Source organism: Eretmochelys imbricata, chromosome 10 (genome assembly GCF_965152235.1).
Source record: "Eretmochelys imbricata isolate rEreImb1 chromosome 10, rEreImb1.hap1, whole genome shotgun sequence".
In the NCBI taxonomy this organism is placed as follows: Eukaryota; Metazoa; Chordata; order Testudines; family Cheloniidae; genus Eretmochelys; species Eretmochelys imbricata.
The window spans coordinates 77245043-77262911 of record NC_135581.1 but is presented as its reverse complement, the minus strand read 5'-3'; the positions used below and the strand labels follow the sequence as shown (position 1 = coordinate 77262911).

Sequence of the window (17869 nt, the reverse complement as noted above, 5' to 3'; positions counted from 1 at the left end):
AGGCTTTACAAGCCCCCTGGAATTCTGGGTAATTATGTGCGTGCCGCAACAGTTTCACTGCTCCGATACCTGAACTAGCTCGATTAAAGCTAACGTGGAAACGTCTGCACAAGCTACAGTCACACCCCCGGGTTCCCGTGTAACCACACTCTCTGTTATGGTATTAACTCGATCTCCAGATCCAAACACCTCTGCATGCTGAATCTCAACCCTGTAGCTCGGACCTATCTTTATGCATGGGAATGGAATTCAGCTACATAGAGCACTGGAGACCTACGTATCTGAACTAAAAAATGTTAAAACAGAACCTCTCTGGGCCAGAAGAATAGAATAAGTGCGACTAACCAGCACAAGATAGAAACTGTTTAGAAATCCCCTCAAACCAAACTGTGACTAGGCACTAATGAGTATTTGCAGCTTTGTCTTAGTCTGAATTTACAAATCAGCTTTTGTTTCACTCTCTGATGTGCAGAGATGATGAATTTAAACCATTAAATGTACTGACCTATCTATGGTACAATGGCAATTTATATCCCAAGAACAACATAAAATTCACAGATAGATGAGCTTATAAGAGAGGTTCTAAATGAAGGTAAAGCATCCCCGTTGATGGGCAGAAATACGACTAAAAAAATCCCACAACCCGAAGGGACCTCTTACCTCAATGTTCAGCAGCCAGAACTGAAGGTTTGCAACAGCCTCTTCCCCTAGTGCCAGGTTCCATACAACTACATACAATGCTTTGTCTGTGAAGAAACACTGATTGACTGTCGACATGCTTGCTGGGCCCCCAATATCCCAGACATTGAATTCCACGGAATCAATCTACTTAGACAAAGAGAAGTGGTCATATAAAACAGCTACAGGACGTCATGGGACGATAACAGCTGAAGTCTAAACTGAGGCCTAGGTGTCTGCATATTGTATGCCATTAGAACGGTATCGATGTTGCAATTGTGCCTCAAGGAAATCAAAATCAACAAGCAATTATTAAATGTGGCTGCCACTTGCACGCGGGAAATGGGAACGAATCACTTCCTGCTAAGACTATAGGTGCACTGCTGATACTGGTAAATCTCCAGCTAATGCTCCAGCACAAACGAAAGACTGATTCTGAGCCATGTAATTCACTGGCTCAGGAATAAGAACGGTTTCCAGACTTGACTGTGGTATATTTGATAGACTTGCTAAAGCTAGTTAGCCAAAAAGTGAATCATAGAGAGCTGGGGTACAGGGAAGCCCCCTGCAGAAACCATTTTCATTCCACAGAAGGTATGTCTACACCTTGAGCTGGACAGGTAAACTCTGGTCGAGCTACTGAGCCAAAAACAGAGCAGCTGCAGCAGGGCCTAGCTGCCTTGAGCACAGTCCTGTCCAAGACCGCTAGGCACATACTTGGGCGACCAGAGCCTCCTACCACTGCCGCTACATTTCTATTTTTAGCATGGTATGTCTCCTTGAGCTGGAATTCACATCTCCAGCTCGAAATGTAGATTATCCTTAGTCCCGATTCCCATCAAGGCTGAGTTTACCTTGCACAAGGGCAGGATCTGTCTAGATACTTTGGTGTTCAAAGCTTCTCATGCCACTGATTAACACCTGCTGGATGTCATTAGAAACCCTGATGCCAGGTGCAATGTAATGCCACAGGTGGGCCAAAAGAGCACTCTCAAATCCAGGCTGCTGTGAATTTGATAGGAAGTTTTAAAGTACTGCATATGATTCTGCCCCCTACAGCTTGGGGTCTATCTATGGTGCTTATAAACCCCCATCAGTGTAGTATCTCAGTATCTTTTATGCATTTATCCATACAAGCTGGGGCAATGGATTCCTCCTAAAAGTGGGGGGCCCCGAGGACCCGCCCCCTCTGTGGTCCACATCCGCCGCGCCTCTTCCCCCCGAAGCCCCGTCCAAGGCAGAAGCCAGAGCCAGGCCAGGGAGCCCGGGCCCCTCCGCCTGCCCCGGATGCGGGAGCCCGAGAACCGCCCTGTGTCCCCGCCTCCTCTGATGCAACTGAAGGAGAAGGCTCATTTCCACTGTCCTGTGGTGGAATTCAGTGTTAGTAAAGGCAGAGTCTTATGGCCACATAGGGCCTGATACTGATCTCATATTGGGGTAAATCAGGAATGATTCCACTCGAGATAACAGAGTTACACCATTGTAAGTGAGGTGAGAACCAGACCCTTTGGCCATTGTTTATAGGATTCTAGTCCTTTGCAGGTCAGGCAATAACTTTGTCAGAATATTAAATTCCACTTTAAAGGCCTAAGACTTGAAACTAGATTTTCCTGATCAGTGAAGTGCTGCCTGGAGGCTGCATTCTGCAGAAATGCAGGAGACAACCTGGTTAATCGAAGGGTGCTCCATGGATGCTAATCCTTGAAAGGTTTGTATCTCCAGGGCTCTCTGTTCAATACAAACATCTCCATGTTCTTTCACTAGGCTGTGACTCACTGCACCCAACTTAGAAAGAATGGAAAAGAAACACCCCCGCTTTAAGGAAAAGTTCCATGGAACCAAATAGAAAATGTTTACATTCCTATAGCGGATGTGAACCCCACAGAATTCATCCCTGCTTTACAATTCTATACGTTAGTTCAATTAGCCATAAAATATCATTCTCCATTAAATTCCATAGGATTGTACCGTAAATTCGGTTACGTTTCTGTAGGATCCTACTGGTCTCATCCCAATTAAACTCTATAGGGCTTTATCATAAAGGCCTGGCAGAAATGTCTTTCCCTTTTCCACCAATCTAAAGAATGTTTTGCAGCATCTGTTTGCTATTGGAATTTTTCTTTTTAAACTGTCCCCTTTTCTCTTCCACAGGAGCTTGCCTCACAGAGCCAGATTTAATCTTTCATATGGTGAGCATCTATTTAAAACATGGCATAAGGTTTGCCAAAAATGGGGAGGGCTCAGTGTCTTGAAACAAACAGTTTAGGGGGAAAAGCTCTTGGCCAGCTGAAGATTTGAACACAGTTGTTCTGCTGTAGTCCTGAATTTGGTGCTATAGCCACTGGTTATAAGGCAGTATTTGGTCTCCCCAGGCTCTCTCTGCCAAGAGGGTTCCTTCTTGTCAATACATTACCTAGCAAAGCAGGGCCTTATGCCTATGACCACTCATTTCTCTTCCAAATCCTTATTTTCCACTTGGAAGCTGGCCAAGTAGGGACATTGATTTCAACCAGTTCCCTGAGTCAGATTTTCAAAGATAACTAGCTACCTAAGATGCAGACGGGCACCTAATGGGATTTGCAAACATGCCTACATGAGTTACGTTCCTAACACCCACTGAAATCAAAGGCAGTTAGATGACTCTCTTAGATGCACTTGGTTTCAAGGGGAGTTAGGAGCCCACATACCTTTGTGGATCTGGGCCTTAGTGCCCAGAATAAAATGATGAAGGGTTGTCAGAACTAGGCATGTTTAGTAGAAAGGGAAGATGTGAGAAATGACTAGTGATTAACGCAGGCAATGCTTAATTTGTGCCAGGGCTTGCCAGAGCTGAGCCCGGCACCTCTAGGCTTGGCAGTTCATAGCCTCGGCATCTCCAAGCTTGCTGTATCAGTTACGAATGTAAAAAAAATTGCTTGAGCCCTGCCATGTCTTTCATTACAAATTAAGCACTGAATAAAGGATGTTTTAAAGAGGGCAGAGACTACCAAGCAAAGAGTGAACCAGAAGAAAGAGCTTTAGGCTGTAATAAGAAAAACATTTTTAACTACAGTGTAGGAATGTAGACAACTGGACAATGAAGCAAGCTGACAAAGGGAATGGTGAATCACAAGAGTAAATTAACACCATCTACAAGGTCTGGTTTAGGGTAATGAAGTCAGTCTACCACTGTTTTAAGGGGCAGACTACATGACGCACTGGAGATCCTTCCTGCTCCAAACCATTCTACACTAGCAAACTATCTCTGACCATTATTCACCTTGGCTTTGAGTCCAGCTGGTTTCTGAAGCTCCCATTTTGTTGTCCGTATGGTGGCATCACTGTGCATCATCTGTGGGGCTTTCCCTGTCTGCAAGATCTCTATAAGTGTTGACTTTCCCTGCCGTGGAGGACCGACAATAATCATCTTCATCAGCTTGCATTTCTCTGCTTTGCGCAGCTGTGCCCGCAAGTATGCTAATATTGTTTTAGGGCCTATTGGAAAAAAGGGTGAACATATCCTGTGGTTAGCAATGTGCAGCAGGGCACATTTAAAATCTAGTGCAGCAGGTATGCCGGTAGTAGAAGTATTTTCACGGCAGTTTCTCTGTTGATTGAAAGGGCTCAGCGAATAAACAAAAGGAACGAAATTCCTAATGGACAGACCTGATCCCACCAAAAAGTCAACACAGCAAGAGGCTACAGTGAGTCAGTGTAAAGAGAAAAAAAATACTTTCATTTTCACTCTTCAAAAGCTCAAAGGAAACATAAAATACTAATGCAGCATTGGCAAATACTCAGTACATTCTTATACTTTCATGTTTCTACTTAAAACGAGGTTTAGACCACAGCACTTGATTTAAGAAAAATTAGGGTTTTTTAAATAAAAGACTACGCTGTTATAATTGGTCAAAAACACGACAGCTTACACCATCACGTTACTCTGCAATGTTTTGGGCCATTACTGAAAAATGCTTTAGAAGGGCTGTCAAAGTATTATAAACTATTTGCAGTCCTATAAAATCCACCACAAAAGTTCTCTGGCATAATATACTGCCAACAAAAGGTTGCATTTACAGGTCATTTTTCTGACGTAAAAATCTTTCGTAAACGGAGCCAATAGTTGGCGTTTTGCACTGAGGGCTGAACAGTGGCGCAACCAGAATTTTCCCAAGGTGGGGGTCTGGAACCAGAAGTGGTGGAGGAGGCTGCATTAGGAGATGGTTCACAGCGTTCTGGGAAATGGGGAGCCAGCTGCACGGTGTCTTAGGAGCCAAAGCCCCAGGAAGAGATGCAGCCCGCACTTCAGGCCATGCTGGTGGCTGAGAGATTCAATTGCTACTTCTTCCCCATCTCCAAGGACTGGCCCTGGGTGAGGCAGATCAACCGGGGTCTCTCAGCCTTTCCCCTGCCACCAAAGAAATCGGAACCAGCCCAGATCTCTTCCTGCCTGCCCTCCCCTCTCCTCCCCTCCCCTCCCCTCCCCTCCCCTCAGAGAGACTCGGACCTCTCTCTGTGTCCCCTCCCCTTCCACTGGAAAGACTGGAAGATACTGTGTGGTAGCATCCATGGCCAAGAGAGGGCCTGGACCCCTGTTGTGTCCTGGGGTTGACTTTGCACTGTGTGGGAAGTTCCCTATGCAATTCCTTTTAACATTCCCTATGCAGATATAGTTCTTTCATGTCCAAGATGATAAAAAAAAAGTAATTCTGATGCTCTGTTCAAAGAGATGAATTTATTAAAATACGTGTAGAATACAGACTTACCCTCTTTTATGATCTCTGCAGGAATGTTGCTGATATTTAGTTCCTCAACATCCAGCTGCCAAAGATTAGCCAGCTGTCCAAGTTCTGGAGGGAGCTCTCGGATACCAGGGTTACTGTTGGAAAATAAATCAATCTACCAACAACCAGGCTTTGTAAGTACGTAGCTACTGTTAGGGGCTCCCATATTACACAATTCTGTCTTCACAAAGATCTGCCCCTCTCTTCCATTAACATTTTCATAATACTCAGCACTTCCATAGTGATTTCCATCTTCAAAGTGCTTGGTAAAATTTAATTAACCCCCACAGCACCCCTGTAAGGCAGGTGAGTATTATCATCTCCAGTTTGTAGATGAGGAAGCTTGGGCAGAATGGTTAAAGCTCAAGGCTACAGAAGGAGACAGTGGAGAGTCAGGATTAGCATTCAGGCCAGCAGCATCCAGTTCTCTGCTCCGCCTATTACAACCACTGTCCTTACTCTAGAGTTTAAAGGTTAAAATCTCCAACCCAATTATACAAATCTATGGGCCCAATCCTATGAGCTGCTGAGTGTCTTCAACTCCCTCTGACTTTACATGTGCTCATCGCCTCGACTCTATGGCTACGTCTACATTTGGAGATTGGGCTGAAGCAGACATGCTTGTGCTAGCTTTCACCGAACTAGAGCATTAAACATAGTGGTGTAAATGCAGTAGCAACGGCAGCAGCAAAGAGTGGCAAGGCTGAGTATGTACCCACGGGGTCTGGGTGGGGTTGTCCTGGGGGGTGGCTCGCTGCTGCTCGAGTTACCATGTCTACACTAGTATTTGTAGCATGCTCGCTCAATGAGAGCTAGCATGAGTCTATCAAACGGATCTGGGAATCACACCCCCAGCTTGTAGTGTAGATGTAGCCTCAGACAGAAGGTTGGTCGTCAAAGCAGCAGAGTAATAATGTGGCTTTTCATGGCATGTACTTACTTCCCTAAATAAAGCTCTGTTAGACCTTTCAGAAGGCAAATGGATTGTGGGACGGTGTCTAGCTTATTGTCATTTACATACAGGACTTCCAGAGAGTCACTCAGGAATGCCGGAAACTCCAAGAAGGGACCTGAAACAACACGAGAGAAAATAAATGCTGAGATGAAAGCAAACAGAACATGCCACAAGGCTCTAGACCAATAACCCTTGGTCTTTAACATTTCAGCAAGGTCATTAGGTAATTGAATTAGTTACCATGAAGCAATACATGCAAAGCAAGTGACCACCAACAGAAACAATGGTAATAAAGCATCCAGGCCCAGATTACGGTGTTTACAATCACAGCACTGTTGGATTTTGCCCTCGTGTAGAGGTGCAAACCCCCAGCAGTGAACTGAGACCTTCTACCTGTGGAGCACTGAGGCAGACCGAATGTCTCCACAGTCACTGATGGGAATGTGTCTAGAAGAACATTTAATTTTTCTTTTTTGGTGGAGTAGCATGTGTTTCCTTATTGGACAGCGTCTGCTCTGAGATGCATCACGGTCCGAGCAATGACATCCATGCCCAATCCAGCCGCATAACTTGCACGCAAGGAGCACAAGCACTGGGAAGTTTGTTCCCTGCACTCTCACAAGAGCAGCCAAAATGTGGCCACAATACTCTCTGATAACTACATGTGAATAACTCAACAAGAGTTCAGGGTGAGCAGAGAATCAGGTCAATTTATGGAATTAACCCTGCACAGAGGGGGAGCTAGCGAGCCGCAGGATCTGACAGTGACTACAGTGGGCAGATGAGTCAATGTAGGCCCTCACCACAGGCAACAATAAAGCTAAGATTTACTCAAGGGCCCCAGATGGAGGCATAGAAGAAGCTGCATTGATCTGGAATGATGCTGCACAAAGAGCCATTTCAGACTGTCAACCAGTGAATGACAGAATGATATGAGCAAGATTTCAGAAACGCTATATAAAAATGACCATCATTCAATGCTACGCCCCAACAAGAGAATTCAATGATGACAATAAGGATACTTTTTATAACGGTCTTCAGAAGCTCATCAGCAAGTCCCACATGATGATATTTTTATTGTTATGGGTGATATAAATGCTGTGGTGGGGAGAGACAATCATGACACGACAGACATAAAGGGCACAGGTGAAACCGGCTCACTTAACAGGGAACACTTGCTTGAATTATGTCAACTGAACCATCTTATTGTTAGAGGGATACTCCTTCATCATACACCACCATAAAACAATGTGGTTCTCACATGATGGCAAAAATCATATGAATAAAGTTCTGATCGTCACCTCAAGACATCCAAGTATACAGAAGGGCAGATGTAGGCAGTGATCATCAACTAACTGTGCATTGCCACAGTGAAAATGAAATTGAGGAAAGTACCAGTAAAGTGAATCACAAGAAAAAGTAACGTCTTTAAATTTGAGGATGAACCTCCTCCAACACTCCTGGGTTCAGTTCACTCATTTTTTGACTCGTTATGAATTTAATCTTTTTAGTGTTTATTGCTCCTCTTCAGTATGGATGAATGGAACTAATCTAGCTATAGACAGACAGATTCAGTCCATCCTGGACACACAGGAGTAACTACCAAAAATAGCAGCAATGCTCCCAATTCATTTCCTAACCCTAGATAGAAAAGAGTGTGTTATGTTAGAAGCAGGCTCAAAGTGTTTATGAATTGTAATTATTTATTCATGAATTATGTATGACTTTTCTGGCTTGGGTCTGGATTTTCTGTTAAAAGAATTCCCATCCTAAAAATATTTTTGGATGGGTAAACTACACAAATGCAACCACATACATATGCAAGAAGTTTATTCTGAGTTTTATCAACCTAGTGTACTGAGTATCCGTAAATCATCCTCTGTAAATAATTTCCTAGACATAAGTAAACAGTTTACTTGGTAAAACTATATTAAATATAGGGAGCTTTTTGTACGAAACTGATGCATTCTGACTCCTGTCTTCACTAAATGTCCTTTAAACTCCTGGTCATGTCCTCTGGTCTCACCAAGCTGCACTTGGGACAGGAGGAGAAGCTGGGAGACAAAGGTGATTTTACTCCATCTTTGTGGCTGTCCAGTCCTGGCGCCAGCCAGGGAGCTGGTTTGGCCCCTGGCCCAAGTTTAGTCACACCCAGATACCCACGTATCAAAGGGGACATTCTAGCTAGGGACTGTCAGAGAGCCATGGCGCTCAGGCCATACCCCCTTTCACTAGGTCCCACCCCCTTTTCTAGGGGAAGGGGTTGTTATGAAGACTGGGCTGGCTCTGCATTGCTTGGGGATTCTCATTGCACAAGGAATCCCCAGGGAGCTGGTTAAACTAGCTTTATGTCCCTTTGCACGGCCAGATCAGCATAAGGAGCTATGGCAGGGCTGAAGGTCTGGCCCTCTGAATCTCCATCTTCTTGTTATAACATTCATGTTTCTTATTTCAACATAACACACACCAATCCTTTTTGCTGAGACCCTTCCCCATTTGCAGCTGATTGCTGGATCGACATCACCTAGCCCATACTGACAAATGCACCTCTTATCCCCTTGCTCCATGACCTGACGAAAGTGCCTCCTTCTCTCCTTTTGTCTCTCCTTCTCAGCTCCTCTTTTCACATTATTCGACAACAGTAGGCACAGAAGATGGGCATTAATTGGAATAGCCGGAGGATTTGAGTGGGGTGGGGTTGGTAGTAAGGCCAGGACAGATCTTTGGCTCAAAGCATCCCTGGGGTTAGTCCTCCGTTCACGCCCCCGGCTCCCAGCCTTTGTAATAGCTTTACAGAGAGGATATGATGCCCCTGATGCTGACAAACTCTTTAGAACAAAGGTTCAGGGTCATATTCCCACATGTTCTACACTCGGGATTGATGTCACAGCATTTATCTTTCTAGGTAAATCCTGCTATTTCTCTTTTCATTTGTAACTAGTTAAAGAAAATCTTACGCACAACAGAGATTTATTTTCTTCATATGAACACACACATTACTTGCTGGACAGCAGCTTCTACCTCCACGGAGAGGAAATTTTGCAAGTTTCATGGTTCCTTAGAATTTAAGGCCAGAAAGAATCATTAGATCCCCCAGTCTGACCTCCTTTGTATCACAAGCCATTAAATTTCACCCAGTTAATTGGGCTCAATACAGTTAACCCTGTATTGAGCCCAATAACTTGGGTTTGAACAAAGCATTTCAGTCCTCGTGACTCTTGTGTGCCACAGGCAGAGAACAAGAGAAATCATAAGAATGGCCATACTGGGTCAGACCAAAGGTCCCTCTAGCCCAGTATCCTGTCTTCCAACAGTGGCCAATGCCAGGTGCCCCAGAGGAAATGAACAGAACAGGTAATCATCAAGTGATTCATCCCCTGTGGCCCATTCCCAGCTTCTAGCAAACAGAGGCTAGGGACACCATCCCTGCCCATCCTGGCTAATAGCCATTGATGTACCTACTCTCCATTAACTTATCTAGTTCTTTTTTGAACCCTGTTCTAGTCTTGGCCTTCACAACATCCTCTGGCAAAGAGTTCCACAGATTGACTGTGCACTGTGTGAAGAAATACTTCCTTTTGTTTGTTTTAAACCTGCTGCCTATTAATTTCATTTGGTGACCCCTAGTTATTGTGTTATGAGAAGGAGTAAACAGCACTTCCTTATTTAATTTCTCTACACCAGTCATGATTTTATAGACCTCAGTCATATCCCCTCTTAGTTGTCTCTTTCCCAAGCTGAAAAGTCTCAGCCTTATTAATCTCTTCTTATACGGAAGCCGTTTCATACCCATAATCATTTCTGTTGCCCTTTTCTGAACCCTTTCCAATTCCAGTATATCTTTTTTGAGATGGGGCGACCACATCTGCACACACTATTCAATATGTGGGCGTACCATGGATTTATATAGAGGCAACATGATATTTTCTGTCTTATTATCTATACCCTTCTTAATGATTCCCAGCATTCTGTTCACTTTTTTGACTGCCGCTGCACATTGAATGGATGATTTCAGAGAACTATCCACAATGACTCCAAGATCTCTTTCTTGAGTGGTAACAGCTAATTTAGACTCCATCATTTTATATATGTAGTTGGGACTATGTTTTCCAATGCCTGAGGCCCCTGCAATGGCTGGCTATTGATTAGGTGAGGTGTGCCTGGATGATCTCAGCAGGTGATCCATGCTCCATGCTGTAGAGGAAAGCAAAAAACACCCAAGATCCCTGCAAATCTGACCTGGGGGGAAATTCCCTCCTGACCCCAAATCTAGAGATCAGTTTGACCCAGAGGATTTGAGCAAGACCTAGCAGCCAGGCATCTAGGAAGAGGATTCTCTCTGTGACCTCAGATCCATCTGTCAGGTGTCCTATCTCCAGCTGTGGCCAATCCCTGATGCTTCAGAGCAAGGCAAAACTACTCCCAGAATATATCTGACCAATGGTGCCCCAGGTGAAAAGCTCCTTCCTGACCCCTGTAGCCAACCAGCTAAAGCCCTGAAGCATGAGATTTTATTATAGTCTTTGTCTTAATGCAGATTTGCAAGGGTCATGGGTGTGTTGGGGGTAATGCTTCTGCTTTGTCCATGACCCATGAAGGAAGGGGAAAAATAGAGGGATTCATTCATAGTGCAGTGAGGTGAGACTATATGGTTAGTGGACTATTCTCATCAGGATGTCCAGGGCAATGTTAACGGTCACCACAAAACGTGAATTTTATTCCGTTCTGTGCAATTCCCCAGGGACACTGTTAAATGCACTGTCAGGAAGGTACTCCCAAGGAAGAATGCAGCACATAAAAGATCAGAGTGGCCTAAAATAAAAACAAACAAACAAAAAGCAAAGCAAAGCAAATTAATTCCACAGAGATTAGGGATCAGTGTGGATATCTTCAAATGGTCTTTTGAATTTTATGGGATTTCACAGGTGGTAATCCAGAAAATCTCCTGCCAGACCTTTGGCAATCATCAAAGAGGCAAAGGGCAAAACCTACCTTGCAAGTTCAGCGACATAGTTGTATTGCCCTTGGGATCATCTAATTATTGGTTCATTTCCCCATCTCAGTGAACTAACGGGCACACTAGCTAGAGTGACTAGCTTTTCAAAACATGTACTCCCAACAGAAATACAATGCATCCGATGCAGTGAGCTGTAGCTCACGAAAGCTCATGCTCAAATAAATTGGTTTGTCTCTAAGGTGCCACAAGTCCTCCTTTTCTTTTTGCGGATACAGACTAACACGGCTGCTACTCTGAATCAAGCACTTTAGTAATTTGGACAAAGAGAGGGACTGATAGTTCAGGGAGAGAAGCAGGTTTCACCCACTAGCCATTTGGGCAGAGGGGATAGACCAGTTCTACAATAATCTGTACGTTAAAAGCATTTCCCGTCTTATTTTCATGTCACTGCACTACTGACCACTCATCTGCCAGACTCCAGGAGGATCCCTGCACCCTTACCCTTGGAATTCACTTGGCGCAATTGACCATCTCCTTCCCAGGAGACATACCACATACCATACCTGCCTCTGTGCCTGCACGCACTCGGTTTCTTGTGGTAAAAAAGGAAATCCGCTTTGTTTTAAACCCCTCCTCGCTCCTGCGGACGAAACAAAATGCACAAAGCGATGCTTGAGAAAGACAAAGCCACGCTGGGGGACATTCACATGAACCCGTACTGTTATGGGCCCACCCTTTGGGACCTCAGCACCTTGTAGGATTTGGACCTCTGCAAGGCTTCACAATGTCAGAGTACAGCCTTTGCTGGTTCCCATTCCCATGGATGTGGAAGAGGAGTCTGAGCCACACAGTTCAGCAGCAGTTCTGAACACCACCAAAACTCAGAACCGTCTGGACCCAAGGGTTTTGGTTCAGACTCATCTCTGTCATTCAGCATATTAGCCTAGCTCTGGGGCATCGTGTTGATTCCATTTGGGAAATGCACACTTGACTGCGTTCTCTTTACTGGTATCAAGGCTTGGAGATTGTCAAATAGCAAATTGAGAGACTCTGGAGAATAGCCTTTTCCTGCTACAGCTAGTACTGTGACATGGTGGCCCACGAATGCTATTGTGGAGGCGGGCCGAGACATTTCTAGAGCATTTATACATCCTTCTTTATTGACATGGACCATGCAGACTAGTGGCAGGGCAAATCATAATGAATCTAGCAGAGCTGCTGGGCATACACCCAGATGATATACATGCAAGCTGGATGCGCTGACAGTCACCGCTGGAGAAGGGAACAGACCAGCAAGTCTGCCTATCAAACGTCCTTATAATGTTTTCTAAATGGAAAAAATATCACTCCGAATTTTTCTTTTCTTTTCTAAATCACCAAAGTCATTAGTCTGGCTATGGGCTAATGGCCTGTTACATTTTAATGAAAAAAACCAAACCCAAAGATTATTAACATTTTTCAAAACACGTACTCCCAACAGAAGTACAAAAGTTTAAGCCCAGACAAAACGCTTATGGTTAAGATATGCTCCCCACAAATAAGTACTTGCATTGGTAAACCACTCAGAGTGAAGCATGTTCTACATTTTATTACCACTAATAATTATTCACTCATGATATAATGTCATGTGCTATATCCAAAGGAACTATGGGTAATATTTCTTCAATGCCATGGGTGTACAAGACACTTTGGAGATGCAAAAGAAGATGTGGTCCATGCTGTACAGATAACTATATGTTATATAGAGGGAATTAATCCAGCGAGTCTGTCAAAGCATCGTCACTTTCTACCACATGTAAGGGATCGGTTTTGTTATTAATTTTTAATATTTAGTTTAAATTTTAGCTCTGACACAAACTAAAAGGAACACTTACTTCCCAAGCTGATTCTTAGAAAGATCCAGTGATTTAAGTTGCCTACAAGTCCACTTATCTTGAGAAGGCAACGAAACTAACTGATTTCCCAAAAGCTTCAGTGACACCAGCGCCTGAAAGAGGAATAGGCTGCACTTACAAGAAGCAATCCATTAAACAAGCAGAAAGAGGTTTGGTAAGTACAGCTCCTTAAATCACAGGAAAACTAAGAAAGCACTTCTTATTTAACAAAGAGACTAGCTTCCTAGGATATAAACATTCCCCTCCTTAACTCTCTCCAATACACACATTTAGTGCATCTCCTTTTAGCCCAACACAATTACTGAAAGATTCAACTATAAATTCCAAACGTCAGCTTTGGTGTTAATGAAACAGTCCCATGTAGATAAGAGATATGTTTTATATGGATACTATGCCATATGTTTGTCATAGGTGTTGCATATGTGTGTGGATTAAGATATGAGTGGGCCCTCTCCTACTAATTCATATTTCAGATTATATATTCTCTTGTATAAATCCAAAATGTAAAATGTGAGCTACCTATACAGTAGAATCTGCATATATTTTTGTTACATGTGGTTTAGATTATTAAAAGTAGATTTACATTTCCTTTCACCATTTACACTATTAGTTTACTCTTTACTTGTACTCAGTTTCATTTGCTTGCTTTCATGTATTAAGTAGCACCACGGAGATATGGTGAAATTCCAAATACCACCTCCCTCCTAAAAAGTTAATTGAAATTTACAAAAAATTGATTTATGCCAGATTTTCTAAATCTCCCCACTCTCCCACCTTGCTTTACAAATAAATTTGAAGCTAAAACCATTTGATGGTGTCCCTTTAATAAAACAAGAGTAGATTTTCATTGAAGAGATGTTCTCAAGGTAGTAAGGCAACAGGACAATACCCAAAGGCACTATAAAGTGCTTTTAAAAGCTGGAAAAGAAGATAGTTTTTGAAATGTGTCAGCATTAGATGGAAAATTGGGGATGAGGGGTTCCCCCATGAGAAATTTCAACTTTTGATTAAAAAATGTTTTGGCCTAAAATTGAAACTTTTGGGATTTTTGGCCACAATGTTTTTGTTTTTTCAGCAAGTCAATGTTTTCCAAGAAAATATTCATTTTGTCAAAGATCCAATTATCCATAGGAAAACAGCTTTTGACTGAAAATTTAATCAAGTCCTAGTCAATACATCCCCTGATGTGATCTGAGATAAGCAGAATTCTAACCTAGAAATGCCAAATTCTTTCTAGCATAACTCCACTGAAGTTAGTGTAATATACCCAAAGTCAATGGAGTTGTGCCAGCAGAGAATTTGGCCCTAGGTATTTTAGACACCACTTATGTTCCATATGCCATTAAGGTTTAGTGTAAATGGTGGATACCACTTAAGAGGTTGTGCTGGCATGGTGTGGCAAGTACTTAATCAAGCCACAATAACACTGTCTCAGAAAGTGAGATTGTTCCTCTGTGATGAGGTCAAATAGAAGAATAAGAAATCGGAGTGGGACCAGGGTAGCCGCCTATCATCAGGTGAGTAGGTCGGTATTTAATGTGTAACTTGCACAGTGCCAGGACAGGGGCACAACAAAGCTTTGACATAATGCTAGAAAAGTAACAAATATAGATAACTGTGAAATATTAGAGAAGGCCATTGGAAGGGAACTGGTGAAGGAACATGCTGAGTCAATTTAAATGCTGGAATTGAACAACACCAGAGACTTCCAGAGAAGTATAAACAAATTAACCATACAGCCTTCCCTCTACTCCACCCCCACATTTTGTCAAAATCATTGCACATTTGGAATCAACCTCAGTTTGACAAGAAGAATCTGCCTCCACCCAACACTTTGTGCCAAGTTCCCTGCAGGTATCACCACAGATTTCCAGAATCGTGACTGTCCACTGGCAAAGTTTCAGGGGGATGGGGCGCTGTCAGGAGCAAGAAATGGACCATAGTAGGTAACTTCCTTCTCTTTTCTGCCACAACACACAATAAGGGAACTGTCATATAATTTAAAACAGAGTGGAAAAAGCTACTGTCACTTACTTATGACAGGGGCTGCATGAGTCAACCTGTAAGGGATCTGGAAAACATGACATGACTGCTTTGCATATGTCCCTCAGAGAAAAGTTCCTGGTCTTTCTCCAGGAGTGATCAACTTCTCTAGAGAAGTGAGCCATGACTTGGAAAAGTACCAGCTTCTTTGGAAAAGGATAATGGGCTCTACAGCAAAGCTGAAAAGGACCTTGTGTAGGAACATCTGTGCTGCACAAGGAATCATAGAACATGAGCTGGTTTAGCTTCCCCTTCTCTTGCCACATCTGAACAATGACATATCTAAATCATATTCTTTACCGTGGACCAGATCCTGACTTTAGACCCAGCACTGACCAAAGGGTGATGGGTGGACTACAACATTCCAGCAGCAGCATTATACCAGAGATGCTCCTCTGAGACACACTTCTTCCTTGCTCCATGGGCTTGGGATAGTAATTTACTGCTGGCCAGTGAGCATGTACGCACATGCGGGCTGGCATCAAAGTTCTGTCCGTTTTCCACCCCTCGCCACCTATCTAAACCTAGAGAGGGTGCAAGTGGGTGAGTAGTCTCATTTGCTCCAATGCACCCACATCCAAGATGAAGGTTTATTGTTCTTATTTCCTCTGATTCCCTTAGGCACACATGTAATCACATCTCAGTCTAGCTCTGGGTAACTTGGGTGAGTTGGCACTTTTTAATGTTATCTGATTAGGACTAAAGAAACAGAGATGTGAGCTGGAGCTACCTAGGATACCCAAGTGCCTGCAAAGTATGCCAGCTTCTAAATCACACAGCCCAGTGGAGAATTTATCCAACTCCACTAGACATGCTGCCCTGGGAGCTATCACATCATGCACAAATCCAGCCTTCCATACACAAAAACTACAGTGTAGGATGAAATGTGACCCTGGAGCACCATCTAGTGTCCAGCATTTGCTGTGTCGACTGAATCTCTCCCATTTGTATTTTTACTATCTTCAGAGAAAAAAAAGTGATGTTAAAGTCAATAGCACATAGATTTCATCCTTCCGGAGATGTGCCAGGATAGAGGAAATGATGAGCAGAAATCATTAAAAATATATGTAATGAAAAGGCAACTCGCACATGCAGAGGTCACTTGTAGCCTTCTGCAAATAATAATTTAGGAAGAAAGTGATCTTCTCTGTTCCTATTAGCGGGACAAAGCCAGAGGCATCTCTCTAGCACGCTCCTCCTTTCCCTTGTGGGCATTCCATTGGGAACAGGCTAGCTGAGTGGGATTGGGGAGGGAGGTGAAGAATTATTTTCAGTGGCATTGTTCTCCCACTAACTTTATGGGGATTTCAAGTGAAATCAGGGCTGACCAGGATGGCTTCTCTTGAATGTGGCTTATCTTACACCTTCCTGTCAGATGTTTTTCCTGCTACAACTGCTCCCTTGGTGTCCAAGTAAACTGATTTAGACAGACATGGACATATGCTGTCACCACTCAATTTTCCATGCTGGGTAGAGCTGTGAAAATCTTGGCACTTTCACAAATGTTTTCCTTGATTTCAATCCACTCAAGACTATGCCCCTGTGCTTCACAATCTGAAATGGAAACTCAGATGAAACCGTTGAGTTCTGCCTTGGTTCATGTTGAAACCACAAATTCTGAACAAGTTTGGAGCAAAATCATGAATCTGTCCTATTAGCTGGAAAGAGGCCCTGCATTTGCATGAAAGGTTTGTCAAACACAATGAACCTTTCAATGAACGTGGTCTGCGCTTTGAGTTTGTAACTCACCTTAACCCAGGTTTCCTATGCTACCAGGTTTCAAAGCAAGTATTTCACACAGCACTAATATGGACCCAATGAACAATAATACTTCCTGCTTATATAGTGCTTTCTGGGACAGATTAACAAACTGGCCTTCCCTTCTGCACTCATAATGACCTGTGGGTGCAATTAAGTTAGACATTGGACGTCTAACTCTGACTTGCAACTACCAAATGGAGGTTGGTTTAAAAAAATGCAGTCCTAAAGACACAGCTGCAAGCACCAAAATAGCTCTCAAAGGAATCCTAAAGCATGTTACAAACAATACACAAGGATCATTTGGGACATGGCTAAAGTGCACCTTTGGAGAAAATGGGGCAGCTATTAAATATTGCATGGAAGGCCCGCACAATAGCTCTGCACAGGGAGCAAAGGGACATTATCTTACTGAACACACAAAGATCCTCTAATCCCTTGTTCATAATCACATACACGCTGCAGTTGGTGTTCCTGTCCTGAACAGGTTCTGTTGAAAAAGCTCTAGGAGGGTTTTACACTTACTTCAAGTTGGAAAAGTCCTTGTGGAACTTCATTTAGTGAGTTCTCAGAAAAATCCACTTCTCTGAGGTGATGTTTCCAGAAAACAGTCAATGTGTCCGGGAGGGACTCCAATGAATTTCCAGATGCTTTACAACATTTCTGGAAGCATGAAAAAAAAATACTGAGACAATAACAAATTCTAAGACACATACATCTTTCAAGAAACATGCTGATCAATTGTCACGTTTTATACATTAACACATTTGATTCATGCAGCCTTCCTAGTTTGTTTTTTTTAAGAGTAACTACTGCACAA

General features: G+C 43.2%; 1 protein-coding gene across 4 annotated transcripts in view; it reads right to left on the bottom strand.

Annotated features, from left to right (window-relative positions):
* Positions 1–17869, bottom strand: part of LRRK1 (leucine rich repeat kinase 1) — a 105744-nt gene that overhangs the window by 41136 nt on the left and 46739 nt on the right. For all 4 annotated transcript variants that reach the window (XM_077828354.1, XM_077828355.1, XM_077828357.1 and 1 more), the window contains 7 exons: positions 17575–17712; positions 13228–13340; positions 11917–11993; positions 6382–6511; positions 5424–5536; positions 3938–4152; positions 661–825 (listed from right to left, as the gene is read on the bottom strand). In XM_077828354.1, coding sequence (XP_077684480.1) covers positions 661–825; positions 3938–4152; positions 5424–5536; positions 6382–6511; positions 11917–11993; positions 13228–13340; positions 17575–17712 — 951 coding nt within the window. The remainder of the gene's footprint in view (positions 1–660; positions 826–3937; positions 4153–5423; positions 5537–6381; positions 6512–11916; positions 11994–13227; positions 13341–17574; positions 17713–17869) is intronic.